We start from the raw sequence: 21,920 nt of genomic DNA, 5'->3' as shown, positions 1-21,920 counted from the left end.
GCTCAACTGAGGTACAAGTCCACAGTATACCTCAGTATATATCAGCTATGTAAAACAACACGGTAATCAAATGAACACATTTAAGAGAAATTTATTTGCCAGATTTATCAAGGCAGTGTAACATGGAATAACCTGTCCCTGAGAGAAAACGCTTCAGAACATTAATGGAGAACCTATTCCCAGCATAAAGACAGTGCTGAGGTATTTTAAAAGTAAACCAAGAGCACTTTAAGTCATGTGAAGGAGTGTAAAGGAGAAAAGGGGAAAGTATCCATTATTCCAGCAAAATCACAAAACAAATTTAGAAAGAGGCAATGCTTGTAAAAGGAAAAACCAAAAAACAAACACAACACACTACTCTTAGCAGTGTTATGAATTATAAATGTCACATTCAACTCTTCTTCTGTCTTCATTGCCCTGAGTGACAAGTGAAAGAGTTCAGCACCTGTCAGTCATTTTTACAGGTTACGCTAAAAAGGGAGCAAACTCATTTGCTGACATGGAATGTTAAAAAATGAGAAAATGCTGCCATTACTCAAACATTAAATAACCACATAACAATGTGACAAAGCGACAAGAATTTTCACTCATTAATCACATTTTGTGGAATTTCTCTGCTGTCAGAAATGACAACTTAAGGCAGGGAGCCAAAAAAAAAAAGAAACAAAACAACCCCAACACAGAAAGCAGAAGCATGATCCATTGATGAAAAAGTAGAGCAAAGAGACCATCAAACACAGGAGTTAATGCTATGATTAAAGGTTATTTTTGTTATTTTTGGTAAGTGGCAGTGTAAGGAGAACTGGCAAAAATGGAAAACGTACTTCCACAGTGGATATGATACGGTCATTAATTGCCTGTGCATTGACAAAAACAAAAAAAAAGGCACAAATCTGTCTAAATTAAAGCCATTATTTTTTGTTTCCTTAAAAACAACTTAATGCTACAATTAAACATCACTTTAACATTAACTTATTATTTTCAGTTTAAGGCTTTTTCGGATTTGCCTGTAAAACAGTTCTCATTACTCCGAGTCACAGCAGAGTAAGGACACTTAAACATAATGAGAACAAACACGGAAGAGCACTGAGGTAAGTTCAACATTTCTAGGATTAAATATAAAAGGGGAAAAAAAGAACACCACAAACATTTATTCAATAAATAAAATGCTTTCTCTAATTTACAACAAGACAAGTAAGGCTGTGTTTTTATCATATAAACAATCTAGAGTAAAAACATTTTTTTTGGACACAAAGAAAATAAAATCCCCCCCCCTCCCCCTAGTTAAGACCTATGTGCAAGAGTGATGTTTATAATAAGGGACACTTGTGAGCTTACATATACGGAATCCAGCTTTGTCTTCAGATTAGGAAATGTTCTTCCTGCCAGTAGTGCAGATCATGATCCTTTTCAGCAACATTGTGCACAGCGGTATCCTCATACATTGAATTTTATAGTCATTGGCACTCAGTAGCCAGTACCCTCTTTGGAGTCCACAGCATATTCAATGAAATAAACTCTGAGCATATCAGTAGTATCTCCTAAGCAATGACCTTCAGTGCTGCCACCTGCTTCCCAAAGCCTGAGTGAGCAAATACAGCACCGGCTCATGTGCTACTCTCTCTAACCGTCAGCAGGTATTACCGTTACATAGCAGGAATCACCCTCCGGCTTTAAAGTGCTTGCGTTGCCTTGGTTGTAACCGTGGCGATGTCATTGTGCAAATGCAGGTGACAAGGTCACCTGGGACTTGTTGACATTCGCCGGTTCCACATGCCACGTTTGGAGTGATAGTGGTGGAAAAAGTTCCTCAAGTAGATCCTCTCCACTTCCAGACCTGCCTGCAGGATTCTAGATGAGAAAACAAGAGGATAGAGTGTTTACTGAACCTGGATCACAAACAGGAAAGAAACGATTTTTGGCCAATTAAGAGCTCCAACATGCTTTGTTGGCATTTCTTAGACACAAGTCATGATTGGCTGAAAAAACCCTTGCACTAATAAATCAACATTTTTTTTGAGAGTATGTCCATCTGTTCTTTGCCTTTACCAGCAACCTTTTAACCAGTCTGCTTCTTACTTGGAAGGTGTATTGCTCTATCTAATTTCTCTCAATGGATGAAATGGATGGAAAAACTCTAAACATATCTATCCATTTAGAAAAGTTAGAAAGTGTGAGACAAACCTGTCGAGAAGCTCCCAGTCTTCTCCTCCCCAGCGATCAGTAAATTCCTTGGTGTTCATACCTCCCACTGTGTCAAGATCTGACTTATAGATACCCAGCAAGCCAAAGCCATTGACCTCCCAGTAACCTACAACACAGACAATCACATAGCCAAAGACATAAATACCCGTCATTTTAGTGGCTAAAAAAATAAAAAACAAAAGGAAGTGAATCTGGTCCCATTTCCCACCTCTGGCCTCTAAAGGTGTAGTACCACAGCCCAGCCTCATGACAATAGGAGCAAAGGCCATGTATCCCTCTACACAGTGCATCCTGATGGTATCAATGATCGAAGGAGGGAAGTGGATGTGGAGGTCGCAAAGAAACACGATGCTGTGGTCATCCTAAGGCAGAGCGAGATGGGAAACATTAAAATTCATGAAATTTACTATTGACATCTATCAGTACACTTTTATGCTTCCTTGCCGAGCAATGCCGCAGTACTCACGGTTATCAGGTCGATACCTGCTTGCAGACCAGCAGAGCGCTCAAAGTTCCCATCCATCTTCACATACTGGTACCTGATCATTTCCACAAGCATACATACAGCTCAGTTAGACCAAGAATAGTTTGCAATGGGCTTGTATCACCTGTAAAATTAACTCACACACACAAACACAAACCTGGGCAGTGAGGACTTCTCAAGAGCCTTCCTCACATCCATGTCAGTGCTTTTGTAGTCAGTGATTATGAGGTTGAAGTTACTATCTCCAGTTACTTTGAACAGTTCCTCCATGTCAGTAATCAGCTGCTGCACCCATCTAGCCTGGTTTTTTACTGAAAAAGACATACAGGCCAATTATATGACAGATAAGTGACTGGCTGTCTTATCTCTATCTTTTATTTGGCAGACCTGTTTTGACCTTTGGGTTTTTTTTAAAGCTATTAATTCTCAGAGGGAACACAGGTCATTCCCACAGACAGTATAATAACAGGCTTGCCGTCCCCATGCAGTGCTCGACAGTTTCACTGCATTAATAAAGGGAAGCTCTGTTATGTGCTTTACATACCAGTATTAATGCATTACTGCCAAATTTACATTAATATTATATTATGCTGAATTCATAATGTGATTCAATTTCTGTCTTCAGGTGATAAGAGTTTCATTTTACTGTTAAGGACCTTGTCTCAGAGAGATTATCCTTTATTTCTGCATATTTTAGAGACATGGAGCCATTATTTAATCCCACTGAAGGGTTTTCTTTTTCCTCTAAAAAGGTCCACTTACATCTCAGCATGTTTTTTAATATGACACTGTCGGGCTGTAAGAACTTCTATCTTTGAAAAATGAAATATTGACAAACAAGAAACAAGAAAATGAACATGTTCATAATATGTATGCAAATCAGTTGATTTTGAGCGGGTCGTGTGGGAACTTTTTTCAGATTTGGCTGATTTTATGTGCAATCACCCAGTTAGTGTCAGGTGTACAGTACCTGGCACTATGAAGTGGACCATGGCAACAGGATTCCAGCGGAAGCCCACCGGGTTGCAGAGCAACGTCTTAGGTTTTGACTGTTGGAAGTTTGAGTCCCAGCTGTTGGACAAGCTATGGGTAATCAGAGCATAGATGTAGTGTGATACACGCAGCAGCTGGCCATTCACATCTTTCAGTTCCAGTTCAAGAAGGTAGCGGCTGCCCTGGAAGTCATCCACACGCTTCACCATGTTAACCACACGTACCAACTTAAACCGCCTGCAAGAGCAACCACAAAAATAAAAGTGCAATGTGCTGTAAAGGAAGTACAAAGGTTTTTGAATATTTTATCACCTAATTCAAAATGGCATGAGCTTACAATAAGAGTCTTATATCATACTTTGACTTGTTACAATTAATCCGAAAACTTAATTTACTAAACCAAGTATAAAAGAACTACTAAAAAAGTAGCAAAAATTCTCATCCTGCTACAAAGTGGCTTTTGTCAGTGTAATATTTTTGCATACTACAATCAACAGCCACGTTATTACATAGCCCTGTCCAACTGCTGGTTAACGCATACATCTAAGCAGCTAATCATATGAAAGCAGCTCAATGTATTTAGGCAAGTTCTAGCTTTAAAAATATAGTAGCAAATGAAGCAATTTAAAAAAAATAAAAACACTTTACCTGAGGAGGTATACATAAATTAACCACTGACTTTCAAGATCAGATCACCTAAAATACTTCTTTTAACAAATTCTAGAGGATATAGCAAAATCCAATCAGATTAACATTTTCCACACACACACATCACTAGATGCACAACTTACCCATGATGCTTTTTATTCAGTTGGTCCATGAACGTCTTGACTATGGGCAAAGCATCATTGGAGTGGAGCAACAAGTTTCCAGAAATGTTGCACTGCAGGTCGATCCAATCTGAACGCTGAGCCTGAAGATCCAGGTGGTTGACATGGAAGGTCTGGTTCCAGTTGACTTGAGTGTCAAAAACTGGTGTAGGTGTAAGATCTTCATCATCAGTACCTTCAAAGTCTTCTTGTCTTTCCCAGAAGTAGTGTTTCTCATCCTCTGTGGTGTCTTTCCTTTTCTCAGCCCTGTTGGAGAGCTCATCTTCCTCCCCTTCTTTCCTATCCGACCACCTTTTGTCAATCTTCCCTTTAGCAATCTTCTTACCCCTAACAATGCTGTTTTCTAAATCTTGTTGTTGTGGCATATTTAGCTCCATATCCTTATCCCTGGGGCTTTTTTTGCCATCCAAGTCCCTTTGATTTGATTTTTCTAACGGGTGGTTGAAATCTCTTTTGGGAGGGGTAAAGCGCTTGCCGTTTGGCCGCTGAAGTTCCTTCTGTTTGGTTACAAACCTCCACTGCTTGGCCACTGGCAGTTTTTCAGGCTGTGGATAATCCCTCTGTAGATTCTGAGGCTGCGAGTTGTTGAGTCGCTGGATTTCGGTATTATTCGTTTTACCAAATTTCTGGATTTGATCCTGTTCAGAGCCAAGTTGCTCTGATTGGACAACTGGTTGCTTATTTGCTTTAAGGTCTTTTTTATTATCCAGTATTGGTAGATTATTCTGTCCTGGTCTCTGAGCTGGTTTTACCCTTTTTCTTTTTACTCGTTTTCTGCTTTTCTGCTGTTCTGCTTTTACAACTTGCCCCTCCTCTTTTTGTAACTTTGTCTGATTCAGTTGCAGGTTATGTTTTAAGCCTTGCTTTAGCACTGACTGGGGCTGAGACAAATTTTCTTTATGTTCCCTCTTCCCCAACTCGCCTCTGTGCAGTCCTGAAGAGTTGCCCAATGTGTTGTTTGATTTTGGGACAACCAAGGAGAAGAGTTTGCGCCTACGTTTTTGTACATAATCATCATAATCATCTCCATAGTCTTGATAATGGGCTTTATCCTCATGAGCAGGCTTGGTTTCCGTTTCTTTTTTATGAAAGTCATAGTCCTCCTGGTTAAAATTCCTCATCTGGAAATTAAAATCTAATATACACCAGATATGAAAAAGGAGAGTTAAATGGACTGAAACCGCAAGCAGCTTAAATTTGCTTATGGGGAAAAACAAGGGCAAAATACCTCTGTCTGGATTTACTTTTTCCTCTGTAGCTGGACGGTCAAATCTCATGTATCTAGAGAAGCCGAACCTAGATATGACATTTAAAAAAAGAAAAAAAGGACGGAAGTTATAGCAGCCTTGCTTGGTGATACTCTAAAACTAATTATAGTTCAACTTGTCACACTTTTCCAGCATTATTGTTATTAGTCCTTTATTTATCCAGGTAAAAAATCTCATTGAGATTAAAAATCTCATTTCCAAGAGAGACATCATGACAACAAAAGTCAAAATACATGTACCACATAAGTATATAACATTTTAAACAAATACAATATCCTGTACAAACATGTGAAAAATATACATATAGATCAAATTAAGAGCGACATTAAAATCAATCACACTGAATAAAAGAATTATTCTCTCGTTCCTTTAAGATGGACTTAAACTCCTCCAAGGTAACCAATTCTGATAATTTCAGTTCCTTCTGCTTCTGCAGGAAGCAGGGGCAGCATATTTAAAAGCCTTTTTCCCCAATTCTGTTCTGATTTCTGGGACCATCAATTGTATGATATTGTGAGAACGAAAGCTGTATTGGTTGTGGTTTTTACACATATAAACACATAAATAAGAGGAAACCAGCCCAAGGAGAGATTTATAGATAAAGACCAACCAATGGGAAAGTCTGTGAATATACAAAGATGGACATTTAGCAGCAGTATACAAAGAATAATGATGTACACGATTTCCATAGCCAGTAATAAAACATAAAGCACAATGGTAGACAGTATCCAACCTCTTTAGGTAGTGGGCAGGTGCATTCATAAAAAGCAGGTCACCGTAATCCAATAAAGGTAAAAAAGTTGCATGAATCAAGTGTTTTCTCACTCGGAGGGAGAAACAGGATTGATTTCTAAAAAAGTAACTTAATTTTAGTTTTAACTTAGACACAAGCCTTTGAATGTGAGTTTTAAATGACAAATTCTAATCTCTAATGATCCCTAGATACTTGTAAGATGTGACCATTTCAATTTCAGTTCCTTGAATTGTTTTAATCTTAGGAGACGTGGCTAACAATTCTTTGCCATTTGAGAATAACGTGAACTTGGATTTCTCTGGATTTAACACCAACTTACGTTGAGTTGAATGGGACAGTAAACGTATTTGCAACAATTAGCTCACCTCTTTAGGTAGTAAGAGCTCTCAGAGTAGAAACAGCTGGTCTGCGTCTCCATGTGTGTTAGTCGAGTGTAGTCATTGGGGTAGATGTAGGACAAGTGGACCTGAGGATATGAAATGAAATGACATGGTGTAAAATATATGACATCTTATTGAAAAAAGTTGAATATTTTGAGGTATGTAATTATTGGCCTTTGTATTGAAAGCTGGATAAAAAGAAATCTATTTGGTAAATATGAAGGTTCAATTAGTGGCTTAAGTCAGCAGACTGGAAACACAGAGAAGGTAAAGCTACCAGTGGCTTTCTTTAAAGATTAAAAAACATCTACTTTAGAGCTCTTCCAAATCTCACTAACGCATTTCAGCTGAAGCGTGAAAGAGAGACTAAAGACTATTTCTTGGCCAGTAAATGACGTCCTGGAGGCAACCATTAGAGATTCCAGGAAGTCACTGCAAATAACTCGACTTCAGCAATAGTAGTAAAATCAATACGAGAAAAATCTCAAGCTATTTTACTGTTTTTTTTCTTCCTAATGGATGCAATTAGCACTAATTTCTTTTATATGGTCCTCGGAAGACATTAAGAATGTGGGTGCAATTTAAAGGCCTCAAATAGATAGCATAACTCAGTATAACAGGGATACCATTAGAAGACTGACATAAAAGCCATAAAAGATTGAAAAAGCTTCCCAGCGTTTCTTGCTGGCATGCCTTTCTTTATCTCTTGAACAAACAAAAGATTTTAAAAATGCACCTGTAACCTTCTGAGAATAATGGTATACGGCGATTAAATATCAGAAAAGTAGTGTAAGTGACGTAAACAAATTATCAGTACAACAAATACGTACAAACTGCAGTCCTTGATAACGAAGCAAAGGGAAGTCTTTGATTGTGTAAGAGGGTTTATATGAGCAGTCAGGCAGAACACCTTGTAGGTACTTGCTGTTTAACATGCGCACTGCAAAAAAGTGAAACAGATAAGAGGCGAGATTACTTTGTGCATTCAGTAAGAGGAAATAACTTGCACAGTACTTGCATCCGGGATGGTAGGAAACAGACAGCTGATGTGTCTGCTTTGTGGTGAAACAATCGAGCGACGTAGCTGACCTTTGTAGAATGAATCTCGACGGTCTTCAATTAACATATCTGCATCAGCACTGCGCTGCTTTGTGGGGGTTTGCCGGTGGCTTGCAGCTGTCTGTGGTATGTGGGCAACATCATTCATTGACAGTGCTGACTCATCTGAAGACACGGAGCGTCAGAAGAAGATACAAGCTTTTTACTTACTGTGCTTTTTAGCATCTTTGCAGAATAAAAGGCAAATGTTTCATTGCGATCTAGACTCATGAACATTCATTCTGAGGGATATATTTTGAGGCACCAGGAATGATGTGTGTACTCACTAGTATACAGGGAGATGTACTTGGAGTCAATAACTTTAAACAGACTGCTATAGTCCAATTGCAGCCACTGTGTGAAAACAAAACAAACTTTAAAAACTGCACGTCTTTTCCACTTTATTACTCACATAATACAAGAGTGCATACTTGGCGCGGGAGTTTGGAAACAAGAAATGAGATAAGAAAACAGAAAGGGCTACTTACTGCCACCTCCACGTGGTCAGTCCCTTTGTCGTTTTGCTTGTGAATAACTTCAAAAAAGTATCTCCTCCGAGCAGACAGCCTGTCAGACAGTAAAGGTACTCAGTATCATGTTATAGTCATAAAAAAGACAATGTAAACTACTTACCCAAAGATAATCTCAAACCCTTATTTGCTGAATGTACATAATAAATTATTTATGACTTCAATATATACAGTCATGGTAATGTTTTTACATATCAGGACATAATAAAACCATACTGTCCTTAACAGGTCTTAAAATTAGGTAAGTACAACCTCAGATGAAAAACATCAGAAGTTACACATGTTCAATAATTATTTAATGAAAATTAAAGGAAAATGTGGAAGTTTATTTTATTTTAATATTTACAGGAGGTAATTTCGCAAATTCAGCTATGAGAAGCTCACTTCTACACTTCCATCTTCCTGTACCCTTGGATGAACCTTTCTTAAATAAATAATGACACATGTCATTTGCTGTTTTTTAATCTCAGGTTGTATTTACCTTTTAAGAACAGATGATGTCCAGATCATTTTTTTATTATCCCGATACATAAACCCTTATATATATCTATAAAACTATGAGTAGACATTAACATTATTTAAATATTTACATTATTGTGGATTTAGGCTGGTTCTGTATATCTTGGCACGAGCATACATGCCACTCCTATGGCAACTCACTAAACTAAAGTGTGAAACAAATAAAGCAACTAGTTTTATACGCACAGGGTGTAAAAGGGTGTGCTTTCCAGCATGTCATTAATTATAATTCAACTGTTAAGAAGAGTCATTTGTGCTTTTGAAACAGGTTTGACGCCTCAAACCTCATTTCTGCTGCTGCTGCTTCTTTCATTTAAGGAACATCTCTAAACTCCGACATATGGTTTCCTCAGCTGAATTAGAAAAAATTGTTCATGCATTTGTGTCATCGCGTTTAGATTATTGTAATGCCCTGTTTACCAGCTTGGATAAATCATCTCTTTCTCGCCTCCAAGCTATACAAAATGCAGCGGCCAGGCAACTAACTCGTTCTAGCAAGCGTGCTCACATTACTCCCATTTTATATTCTTTACATTGGCTCTCAATAGATTTTAGAATTCATTTTAAAATTCTTGTTTTAACATACAGTGCACTAAATGGTCAGGCCCCAGATTATTTATCCAAGCTTCTTATAAAATACACTGCTGCTCATTGTCTTCGCTCACAGGCTCAGAGTTTGTTGGTTGTTCTCTGTACACGACTGAAGACGAAAGGTGACAGAGCCTTTCAGTCTGCGGCACCAAGGCTGTGGAACAGTCTACCACCACAATTACGTTTGGTTTACTCTGTGGAATCCTTTAAAAAGCAGTTAAAAACTTTATTATTTAAACAGGCCTTTCGTTAATCAACACTTTTGAATTGTTTGTTTGCATTATTTATATTGTCTATTTTATTATTTAATGTTTTCTTTATTTTAACCTTTGTGTACAGCGCTTTGTGACTGCCTCTCTACGAAAAGCGCTTAATAAATAAAAATTTAAAAAATGTTTGTGGCTTTAAAGAGCTGAAATTTCACCCTTCTGCCTCATTTAATATACACAGAAAAATCAGTACACAAACCGATCCCTAACTGCTACTTCCCCACTGCAACATGCAAAATATTTATTAAAAACTGACTCTGACAAATTGGTCAATACATTCATGTCAGACAGGTTAGACTACTCTAACGCTCTATATGCAGGTTCTTATCATCAGGACGACTTCAACTTGTTCAGAGCGCAGAGGGCAGGGTCCTTACACATACGTGGAAATACGAACATAGACCCCAGACCTGAAATCACTAAAGAATTACCTTCTTTTAATTTTAAAATTTGCATAGCTTTGAACCTGCTTAATATAGAAGAATTGTTGAGACATATTTCAGCACGTCAGGGCCCTATGACTGTTCACAATCGTTTTCTTTTTTGCGTGTGTCCAGAGAATACCACGATTCTGACCTTGTAGCCTCCAACATTGTCTCTCCTCAGCCCATCAGGCTGGATGCTTTAGTGCTTTAGTGCTTCATACTGTGTGGATTTCATCCGGAATTTAAAGCTCACAAGTAACTGTGTGTTTTAAAAAGCTCCATACACAGAAAGTTATTATTATGAGGGAACTGCTTTGTTAATATAAGGAGAAATAATCAGGACACCCAGGAAAACAGTAAGGGTACCAGATGGGGAAAAGAAAGTAACGTAAGTCTTTGACTGCTAACGATGCTTTACCAGTGTTCGATAAGCCTTGTTCTTGTTCTCCAGTTAGGCCAGTTCCACAAGTTCAAAGTATTTGTTCGTTATTTGTTAAATGAGAAACCCTGGCAGTTGGTGGTAATGCTTTTGAGACTCTTATCAGTTTGAACTGTTTGTGTAAGATGTCAAACCAACCAATGTAAGTACGTACCCAGCTTGTTCTCACCCTGCACAAAGTGCAGCTGCCAGATTTTTTTTTTTTTACCATACTGCATGTGTTATTTTTCTACATAAAATAATTATTATTATTACTCCTAATAATAATAATAATAATAATAGTGTATTATTATAATTATTAAGGTCAGTGACAGTGGTAATAATACAAGTATTTGTAATTAAGTTTTCTGAGACAGTCAGGCTTTTATCATTTGTTTGTACGTTTGGTCTGGTGATTCTAAATTTGTTTGTAAATATTTATGGATAGTAGTTTGTGTGTGAAATGTTAGTATGCATAGGTTATATATAGATTTGTCTATATGCACTGTGTGTGAAGGGGCTCATTGTTGGTCTCGGCCATTGGTTTCAACTCACCAAACTGGTCTGGAGGTCTGACTGGAATACTTCTCAAACTCACCCGGGGCCGTCCATTCTTTTCCCGTCTAGGAAATGAAAATTAAACATTGAAGGAAATGTTACAGAGACTAGTATGAGAAATTTACCCCGGAACACTTGAGGAGATGACAAAATGCATACCATTCCAACCCACGCAATTAACTTCAAATTAAGAGGAGAGTCATCTGTGCTCAGCCAGAATTCAGAGTTGTCGTCAGAGCTCACAGCAAACACAAAATCTCCTGAGACAAAAGAAGAGGAAAGGAGATAAAGTAATGAGGAGACAGACTGAGTCTGTACAGCATAACATACACGTATTACATGCTGAAAATACACAAAGTGAAAAAGTACCATCAGTATGTGGATGAAGATAGCCAAATATTCTGAGCCCATAGTTGGTCCACTGAGGAGAGACGGCCAGCTTCTCCACTGTGGTTCTGGACTAAAGGAGTAATGAAAGACAAAGAAAATCAGCCATGATTTGATGTCAAAGTAATGGTGCGTTCCTGAATAAGTCAGAATTTCTGAGTTCCCAGTCGACTTTGAATCTGGAACGCTCCCTTACCTCGGTTTTAACACTCAGACCAGTCAGAGTCGGAACAGCCTAACCAACCCCAAGTTAACAATCTAAGTTCTAAAATCCAGTAGTAAAACTGTAAAACTTTTCATTTGTACTGCCACTGTTGTGTATCTGTGACTGATTAAATCACTGAGTACTGACTAGACTCTGCATGAACATGCAGCAGACATGTTTTTAAGCATGAAAAGTATTGCTCTGGTGTGCTTGTGAGTCCCGAATGTCGCTTTTCTGTAATGCACTAACTCGAGATTGACATTACTCCCGAGTTCCGAGATATCTGGACCGTGGCATGAGCTCAGGAACGTGAAAATCTGGCATGAGGATGTATAATGTACCACTGAGTAAAACCAAGTGTGTGAGAGTGTGCGCACGAGTGTCTTCTTTCACATCCAACCACAAATACTTACATGCAAGAGGAGGTGATACCTATGGGTTATCTGAGTTTGCTGGCATTCTCTGGTGACGATTTTCTGTCTATGCTTCCACTACTTTTATACTTTTACACATAAAACTTGAAAGAAATAAAAAAAACTATTTTTTTTATTACGTTTTACTAGGAATACAACATCACACATACTGGGCAGTTTTCTGCAAAACCAGTATAATATGACAATGAGAAAGGAATCAGTACTAACATATATGGCAGGAATAATGTTTACTATGTTCACGTGTTACATTTGGCATGTTAGCATCCTAGTACAGTTTTTGCAAATTACCATTTTTAGCCTGGCTGGAATGCTATTTGGTTTGCATATATTTGGTCACACAATGGCCACAGTGGCTAAAAATGTAAATCATCAGTTAAGCAAGATTAATGAATAACCATCTCTCTCTACTCCTGTATGTGTGTGTGTGAATGGGTGGATGACTGAATGTAGTGTAAAGCGCTCTGCAAATACAGGCCATTTACCATTTTACCATTTACTCGCCCCTTCTTTTTACCACAACTTGCAATCCAGTAAATACTTAACCTTCAATATTACACTAATCTTGATATATCTGGTTATATCTGGTGAGCCATTCAAATTAAATCAACTCCAATGTATCCTCGCGCTATATTCCTTCCCCCTGTTCGAAATTCATTTGTTAATAAAACGAGTTTTATTAACAAATGTTTTTTTTTCGCCAACATGTTTAATGATTCCTTGTAAACTGTGCTTGTGCTCTTGTGAATGTTTCCTCTTCTGAGGTCTGTCTAATCTAGCTTAAGATTGTCTGACTCAGTGAAGGTTTACATTTGACTGTGACAACTGAGAAGTTGGGGATTTTGACTCACATGAGGGTAAAGCGGGTAATGCAGGTTTTTGCGAAGATCAGCCGTTGAACTGCCACACCAGTCCTCAAACACATGCAGATTGGCCTGTCCCTTATACTGCAACACAGGAGAGTGACAGTGACTTTAACACAGCTGTGCACGTGCGCGTGTGTGTGGGCGCTGCAGCAATTCAGCAGTGAAACAATCAACCATCCTGCCTCTAGCAAACTTAAACCAACAAACAAAGACTTCCTTAGATACCACTTGACAATATAGAGACAAAGGTGTCATTTAATCCACAGCTCTTCCTATTATAAACAGAAATGATAAAACACCATATTTTATCCATTATGGAAGTATACATTTTGAGCTTTGTTTTGTGTTTTTTCTAAAAAGAGGAAATACGTTTTTTATGCAAACTGGAAGATCTTGTATGTTTACTGTATTTAAAGGCACAGAAGTTGGAGCAACAGTCTAAATCACTTTTCTCATTTGCAGTTCAAATGCTCAGTGAAAGTCAATAAGAAACACTGGAACACGAACACGTAAATGAAGAAGCAGCTGAGTTTCAGTAGATGCACAGATGTCCTGTAAACATACACCTCTGTGATATCTGCCAAAGAGGCCATGTTATCTGATCTGTGTGTGTGTGTGTTTGAGTGTGTGAGTGAGTGAGTGTGTGTTGGTTTCGCCAAAGGGACATAACAGTGCAGAGCCAAATGTAGCCAAGCAGCTCATCAGATTTCAGTAGTGGTCAGGCTAGTTAGTTAAATGTTAGCATGACTGGAGCTCACAAGTTTACACAAAATGCTGTAAAATGATGACTGAGAGTGTAGCTTGTAATCATTTAAGAAGATTCTTACTCAAAATCAAAGGCGGTGAGTTTAAGGAGCTCTTTTGTTGTAAAGCTCAATTTTAGCTTCTGCTAAAACTCACTTGCTGTATTTTTCAATAACTAGCCTGCTACGTGTGGCGCTTCATCAAAGCATTTTTGAGCTTTGTTAATTCTCCGAGACATTAGCCTGGCTTTACATCGTTTTTCACAGCAAAATTAATTATAACTCAATAATAACTTTTTGTAGAAAACTTATCAACCTCTTCCTTGACATAAAACATGAAACTATAGATAAATCTACTACAGGGGCATTCAGTGTGTACAAAATCATGTAAAACTGTGGAATACTGACTGTACAACTAATAAAGACATTCATATCAAAAGTTTTTTTTCTCAAAGCAGATATGTGATACTTGTTTGTGGTTGGGTACATGTGGCTTTCCTTTGACTTGACTGTACATTAAAAACCCCAAAAGTGAGTCAGTTTATCAAGAAAGATTTCAGCAAATTAACAGAAAAGTAAGTCATAGTTAGATGGAATAAAATTAAAGGTATTTCATCAAAACTAACAAAAAATGTTTTATGGATAGCTATATTTTATATGCAGTGGTTAGTATTTGCATTTCATCTACAAAACTGAAACTTAAGGTTCTTTTTTGTTTTTCTCTTTGCATGATTTCTGCAACTTTTGTTCTTGCTCTTTATCAGTGCACCTGATCAGGACCCAAAGAAGATGTATACTAATATTGTGCTGTAAATTGTGTGTAAATCATTGGCTTCTTAAAAGGGTGCAGCTATGTAGCAATCTATGCATGTCTGCAGACTTTTCTGTTGGTTGGTTTTTACATTTCAATATCTGATTAGGCTGGTTTCCTCTTATCATCTTATGTCCCTCGCCTGTGCTGTCTAAACCCTTGTGATATTTTCCAAATGTTTGTCCCCAGAGTGACAATAGAAGTGAGAAAAACGCTTTTAAATATGTGGCCAACCCCCTGATTACCAGTGAGACATTAAGTTGATAATAAAGAAGAAAAATGTACCCTTGGTCAGTGTGATTGCACTTACATTTGTTAGAAACCGCACCTTTTATGTTCCTGATTTGTTTTTTGTGGATGATTTTTATTATATATAAACTGTGTTTATATATAATAGATAGAATCTCTGATGCCCTGTTGGCCAGGTCTGTCTGTTTAATCATGGAATACTGCTGTTGAAATGGGCAACACTGGCTCAAAAAAAAAAAAAAAAAAACATAAACAGGAACAGGAACATGAAATATTCGAAACATTAACACAAAGCAGGGAAGCTTCTGAAATGGAGTCACACTATAAACGGAGGGACTGAGGGAGGGGAGGCCACTGGGCAGGCCCAGGCAGCTTATTCAGAGTTCAAAGGAGGTGAGATTGAATATTTAGGTATGGGCAAGCACACACACCTCTGGTTTCCAAGGTTGTTGAGCATAACTGGAGACCCAAGCACTGCTGTCCCCAACAGTGTCTGGCTGATGGTCCTTTCTTGCCTGTAAAAACAAATATTAAACTTGGTTTAGCTTTGGTTTCCTTTCTGCCAAAACAAACACTCTTGTGTGCCATCCTTACCCTATTTTCAAACACGGCTCTCCTCCAGCTGACGCGGTCAGCATCAGTAATTGGACCTGAGGATATAGGTGAAGACAATAGTCAACATAGTCACATCATCTCTGTGAAAGTGGTTATTTTAAAGTGACTTGAGGCTTCCCTGGGAGGTGCACATCAAATCAAAATGCATTCTAAACAAAAAAATCCCAATCTGTTTCTTACAACTTGTGACATAAAAGAAACTCTAACTGGGTTGCATGTGAGGAGCGGTAGGCACGCTACATGTCCATGCATAAATGATAAACTCTGCCCATGCATTGCACACAACAATGAGGCCCGGTGTCTAAGCAGAGTCTCAATGCTCATAGCCCCTGAACATAGCTCATCTCAGTGACAGGCTTCAAAGAGCTGCTATGGCACAGGGCTCCCGCGTTGGCAAACATCTCTGGCGCTCTGGCAGAGCAGATGCTCAAATATTATTCCTGCTGACTTCTTCCTCATCCTTCAAATTACAGGGCAGGGTGTATTTTAAAACAGGACCTACGTATTTGTCTTTCTTTTCTTTTTTTTATGACCATGTGGTGTCAGCAGTGAACTGGGGTTACTGCAGTGATGGTCTGTCATTATCGCCAGGGTGGAGATCTCCAAACACACACCCTTGTGACATACGTTCCAATTTTAGCAGCACAAGTAATTCTAGAGCCGTGGATAAGGAAAGCAACAGTGGAGTACTTTTCATCTCTATGTGCACTCCTCTCCTCTTCTTACTAAACCTTCCCTGTCATGTCTTTTTCCACTTTCCATGCAATGTATTGCGAAATTCACTGTCAGGGCAGACACTTCAGGTGATAAGAAGAATGCAGCAGGGTTTCACTAGCTTTCTGCTTCCATATATGGCAGGAAAACAAAGGATTTTTTAAATCTCTTGTCAAATTGTTGCTGTTTTAGTGTTTTTTTTCTGCCCACTTTGGACACAACATACCAGTTTAGCACTCCTACTCCTCTTATTCTGTCAAAAAAATGTTGCTAACAGACATTTAGTTAAAGTGAAAACAAACTGGACAAACGGTGTTGGATTCACGTGTTGAATAAAAAGGAGAGGCTGTGTGATAACATGTAAAACAGAATATAATCAAATATATAATTTACATCATTAAAGAAAAAGCTTTATTTGCATGTTTTAGCATGCAAATTAAGTCTCCACAGTATTCTTTGGATTATGTGCTTCGAGACGTTCAATTTGAATGCTAAATTTGAATCCAAGTTTTAGTGTTAAGAAGATTTACAACAGGATTATTTTTTTTTAAATGTTTGTGAGATGATTAGATTTTTATACAGCACGTTTTAAAAGCAATGTGTCAAATGGATACATAATATTTCTTGAGCTTCTGTGTTGTTTCAGCTTGAACTCATACACCGAGAGTTAAACGTTGCCTTTTTAACTGAAGTGGGACTGGCTCTCAAAATGAGAGGTAAGAGGTGACCGGCAGATTCTTTGGAAGATGAAGGGGGGGGAAAAAATGACTGTGCAGTAAATTTCCAGGATGTAGGCGTACACTTTTCTTTGCAAAGAGGAAAAAAAAACTTCACTACCAAAACCTCAGACAACCCACCACAAGAGACAAACCGCTGGTAAGCCTCAAAAGGCAGGAAAGCTTACTTGCAGTTTTAAAAAAAAAGTGCAAACAAGCAGAGGTGTAACGCTGTGTTCTATGTTAACTATGCAGAAAACTGGAATCAACCAAACGTGGTAACTGAGCAGTTATGGTTTACTGAAAGTAGTACCTTTGCACATGAGACGATTTGCCTCCTGATAGATGCGCTGAATGCACAATATATAAAAACCAAAATCCTATAAGCAAACAGAGAGTTTCTGTCAAGTATTGCAATGTCCCCAAGTTGTCAAATATATCGCCTGATCCCAAGCTCAGTATACGGTCCACTTTCTGTAAACCATAGTCAAAGGCAGATCAAGAAGTGAAGGTGGTAGCAACAAAAGCCTGGGACAGCGTCTCCAAGGTGGAGAAGGTGTGTGTCGATGAGTATCGATCAAAGACTTCAGGAAGTCATATCTTGAGATGGATGTTTCTTGACCTCTGGATCACATCTTTTAATATTTTAATTCAGGGTTTTTAGTCCCATTATTACATGTGTATATAACCAAACATCCAGCTATGCTTTCTGCCTTTTGCAAACATTTGTGATACAGTAGGCCTTTCTAGTGCTCAGTGAATTTAAGCTTGGTCTTGTAATAAGATGGCTCCACTGCCCCAACTCAGCTTATGACATGTTTTACCTCTCAGATCTTCCACCATCAACTGTAAGTGATATTGCTGCAAAGTGGAAGTGTTTAAGAACCACAGAAACTCAACCATGAAGTGGCAGACTAATAAACATACAAAATGAGGTCACTGCGTACCGAGGTGTGTAGAGTCGCCAACGCTTTGCTGACTCATTAACTGCTGAGCGTCAAAACTCCTCTGGCATTAACATCAGCAAATAAAATCTGCGCCACGAGCTTCTTAGAATGTGTTTGCATGGCTGAAGAGCTACTCTAGGTGTAATGTGTAGGTGCCCCAGTACTTTTGTCTATATTGTGTATTTACCTCAAATAAGAAAGCTTGAAACCTTTGAACAACGTGCACAATTTTCACAGAGGAAATCCCACAGAATTTCTTTGATCCACTTGTGCCTGACATCTTGGATTTTATGACAAAGATTTTTTTTTTCCGGTAACATTTCTAAAAACGTGCCTCGGAAAGGTTTTTATAAGGACCTTTGTGGTGTAGTTTTACAGAATAATAAAGCCAAATGGCAGCTACCAAAGTGGCTGTGAGGTCATGTCTTTGTACTCCCGCAAAGTGGCTTGCATATAAAGGTGGACAGATCGATCTAAATATCAATAATAACCCTGGTATTGGTATTGGATCAATACTAGCACGACAGGATCGATACTATGTGTCTAGCCTCTAAGTTCATTATGTAGCCCACTGAATTGTGTTAATAATTTTTTTGGGAAACGAAAAATATACCTCCCACATGCACTATGAAAGAGGAACCTTGTTGTGTTGACTGTTATGTCTATTTTATTTGTAGCCTCTTGCAAAAAGTAAAGTGCCATTCAAATCTCAAAAAGTACCAATATTTGCTTTAGAAGCACATTCCCATTCCAGGTCTCAAAAAAGAAAAAACCCCAAACCAACCCAGTTTCAAAATACATGAAAATCTGAAATGTGTGTGCTGTTGTGTTAAATTATTGTGGACAGTAAAAATCACAGTGATTTAGGGGTCATTAAAATGTGTTCAGAATTCGGCAACTGACGATGATTCGTCTTATAAATCATGACACACTGCTCTCCCTTACACAAGCTGTCTTTAGAAGTTAAAAATATCAGTGTCGGTATTGGTATCGGCAGTACTGTGTTTACTTGGTAGTGGATTGATGCCATAATTTGCATTATCACACAGCACTTCTTCCCCAGTCCAAGCATACAATGCATAAATCAAACAATTTTGCAGTATTTCACCATAAGGGCTCCTGCTGTGTGGAAAAATGCCATTTTTAAAAATATTGTTTTGTTTTCGCTTACAGATATATCCCACAAAGCTGGACTAGAAGCCTTAACTGAGGCCTATGCTCTTCAAGCTATTTAATTAAATAAGTCACTCGGCCTTGTGGCCATTGTGTATTAAAGGATCTTTATCTGTGTCACAATTTTTTTTCTGTGTTTGTGTAGATGTCAGCCGAATTAATTGGATAATAAATTGCACATTTTATGAGTTTGACTACTAGTTCTCAACTTTTACCAAAGGGTTATTAAAAATCTAGGCCAAGTGTCCAATGGAATTATCACATATAAGTCATGCACACAATGGCCATCTTTATTCTGCTGGACCAGTTATTAACTACTTTACTGCAGCAAACATTATCTACGTTGTTAGTTGTAGTGCTCATATGATCTCAGAAAAAAAGTCCATCCCATAAAACTGCACATCTCAAGTCCTGTTTGTCTAGTTTAAAGGTGATTAACCTAAGTGAGTGAGTAACCTGCTGCACAAGTAAAAGATCTGCTTGTGAGGTTTCCTGATGACTTATACACTTCCTTTAATTCACCTTGATGCACGTTTCTCCACCAAGATGATCTCTGCAAAAACTGCAAAAGCAAATTTCACGAATGGAGTGGTGATGGGTGAGGGGGAAGAATACATTAATTACAGGTGTCGATCGGGCATGCATTCTTAAAAAGGTGGGAAAAAAAACAAAACTTGGGTGATTATATTTTCCCAAAAGGTAGAAAAAAAACAGAGTTGTGAGTGAGTCGTAAAAACCGCATTTAGGGTAAAAAGAAGATGCACTTGTGAGAAGTCGTTCTTAATGAAACTGTGTGTGAACAGATTATGACCCATTAAAGACATAAAGTGCTGTTCTGACCCACAAAGTGTACACTACGATAGCAAATTTTAAACCTCAGTGTATTCCACATGAAGAAGACATTTCCGCACAGTGCAATTCAAGCTGCTGGCGAGCCATGCAAATCACTCAACAAGCACACTTTAAAACAGCAGCCACATGGCATCAAGAGTAGGCACAACATCCCCATAGTGGACCTCATTTTGACCCTCAATACAAAGTTTTAAAAACTCTTAATAAATATCATTTTTAATTGTTGTTGGTTCTCTTGTTATTATGTAACGGACTGACTTGAATTATGTGTTTGGGGCTTTTTTTATGTGAGTCATGACACATTTTGTTCACTCAAAGTAATGTAAATGTATGTTATAACAATCAAGTTACAACATTTTTAAAAACGCCTGTCTTGTCTTATGAACTGTGTAAAAAAGGGGGAAAAAAGAAACCTCATACTGACCACTTGCAACTGAAGTCATGTGCTTAACTGCACCTGCCAATTATTTATCCATGTTAGGATTTTAATACAGCTCTGTTTGAAGAGCTATGTGGAGTCCTTCTCTCAATAGAAGCCCCACTGTGGCCGGGGGGCTTCAGCCCAGGAATGTGTGTACATATAGGCGAGCCCTCTAATGTAGATCTAGGCATGTGTTTACATGCTGATGCTGTGCTCAGACTGAGCGTGTCATATGTTTCTGTTTCTCTCAACAACCCCACTGTTGTTTCCTTTCATCTCTTTTGTGCTGTGTGTGTGTGTATGTGCGCTGCGACAGACGGTAAGTCAACGTGTGAGAGTAGAGAGCAGGAAATCTGGTTACCCAGTGTGAGACTAGATTTCCTTCTGAGTGTAAACCTACTATGTGACCTCCTGACCTCCCCAACCCCCTTTTTACTGTCTTTCTTTCCCTAAATCAACCTGCTGTTTCACCTGCTGAAGGCTCAAGTTTCCTGAGGAAATGCATCCAACATCATGAAAGCTAAAGCAAATGTTAGATATAATCTCTGTGAAAACTAATGTAAAATGCACATGCATTCAAATCTTTCATGAAAATAAACAAATCTTTTGCTACTTCGTTTTCTGACTTCCAACTTCACGTAATATAAAATGTGACCAAACAACTTCATACATTGTTTTTGGTGATGACTCATTTTTACAGTGGCCTTAGCAGAGATTCAGTATTTCATGTTTGTGTTTCCCTATTTTTATAAATGATGTGGACTGTTCAACACCACAGTGCCATGGAAATGTGTGATACGTGACAAATAGCTTATATCATGCACGCTCAAATGCGTAATACAGTGCAAACCTTTTCACTTTTGTTCGGCTATATTTCTTCCCCCCCCCCTCCCGCATGTTCACTTGCTATCGCTACTGCATACTTATCATAAATAGAAACTCAGTCTGAATGGTGCATTACATCAGCAAAGGTTTGAGTGACACTCTGTGAGTAGCAGTGCGCGTACTGGAAACCATAAACTTACTCATATCACTGCTCCATGCTTTTGCAGCAACCATCTCGTGGTACACGGCCACCAATCCCGCCAGCAGGATCGCGCCGAACAGGAGATATTTGCCATTTCGCCGCAATTTCTTCAAGGGGAAAAACGACGTGATCATTTTGACTCCCGGGGGAAACTTGCTCCCGAGTTCCTCACCCGCTTTGTCATGAGGAGGGGACGGAACGCGCCCTGAGCACGTCCGCCTGCCGCCCACCGCTGCTCCCGGTGGATGCGCACTATCACCGGCACCCTGGATATCCCCAGCGCTCGGGTCCCCTGGTGTCTCTCATCCGGAGAAAAATCCCACCTTGCCCTGGGCCAGCCGGTGACCTACACTGGGCACTCTCGATCATCAAAAACTTTTAATAGGTCTCCTGTTGCTCCTTGAGCGCCCGGCTGGAGACCTGACCTCTGCTCCTGCTAGT

At 38.7% G+C, this 21,920-nt stretch overlaps 1 protein-coding gene across 1 annotated transcript; it reads right to left on the bottom strand.

The window, feature by feature from the left end:
- Positions 1–1,426: 1,426 nt before the first annotated feature.
- On the bottom strand, positions 1,427–21,613 carry b4galnt3b (beta-1,4-N-acetyl-galactosaminyl transferase 3b). The gene is made up of 20 exons (XM_063480395.1): positions 21,478–21,613; positions 15,609–15,664; positions 15,446–15,529; positions 13,197–13,292; positions 11,692–11,782; positions 11,482–11,582; positions 11,320–11,387; positions 8,501–8,579; positions 8,300–8,366; positions 8,004–8,138; positions 7,745–7,854; positions 6,900–7,000; positions 5,741–5,808; positions 4,474–5,647; positions 3,660–3,919; positions 2,847–3,000; positions 2,672–2,744; positions 2,414–2,567; positions 2,185–2,311; positions 1,427–1,851 (listed from the first exon to the last, which is right to left on the bottom strand). Exons 1-20 carry the CDS (start codon positions 21,611–21,613, stop codon positions 1,740–1,742), a joined length of 3,246 nt encoding a protein of 1,081 aa, XP_063336465.1. The 3' UTR covers positions 1,427–1,739.
- Between the last annotated feature and the right edge of the window lie 307 nt (positions 21,614–21,920).

Source organism: Pelmatolapia mariae, linkage group LG7 (genome assembly GCF_036321145.2).
Source record: "Pelmatolapia mariae isolate MD_Pm_ZW linkage group LG7, Pm_UMD_F_2, whole genome shotgun sequence".
Taxonomy (NCBI): Eukaryota; Metazoa; Chordata; class Actinopteri; order Cichliformes; family Cichlidae; genus Pelmatolapia; species Pelmatolapia mariae.
This window is presented reverse-complemented; position numbering and strand designations above follow the sequence as displayed.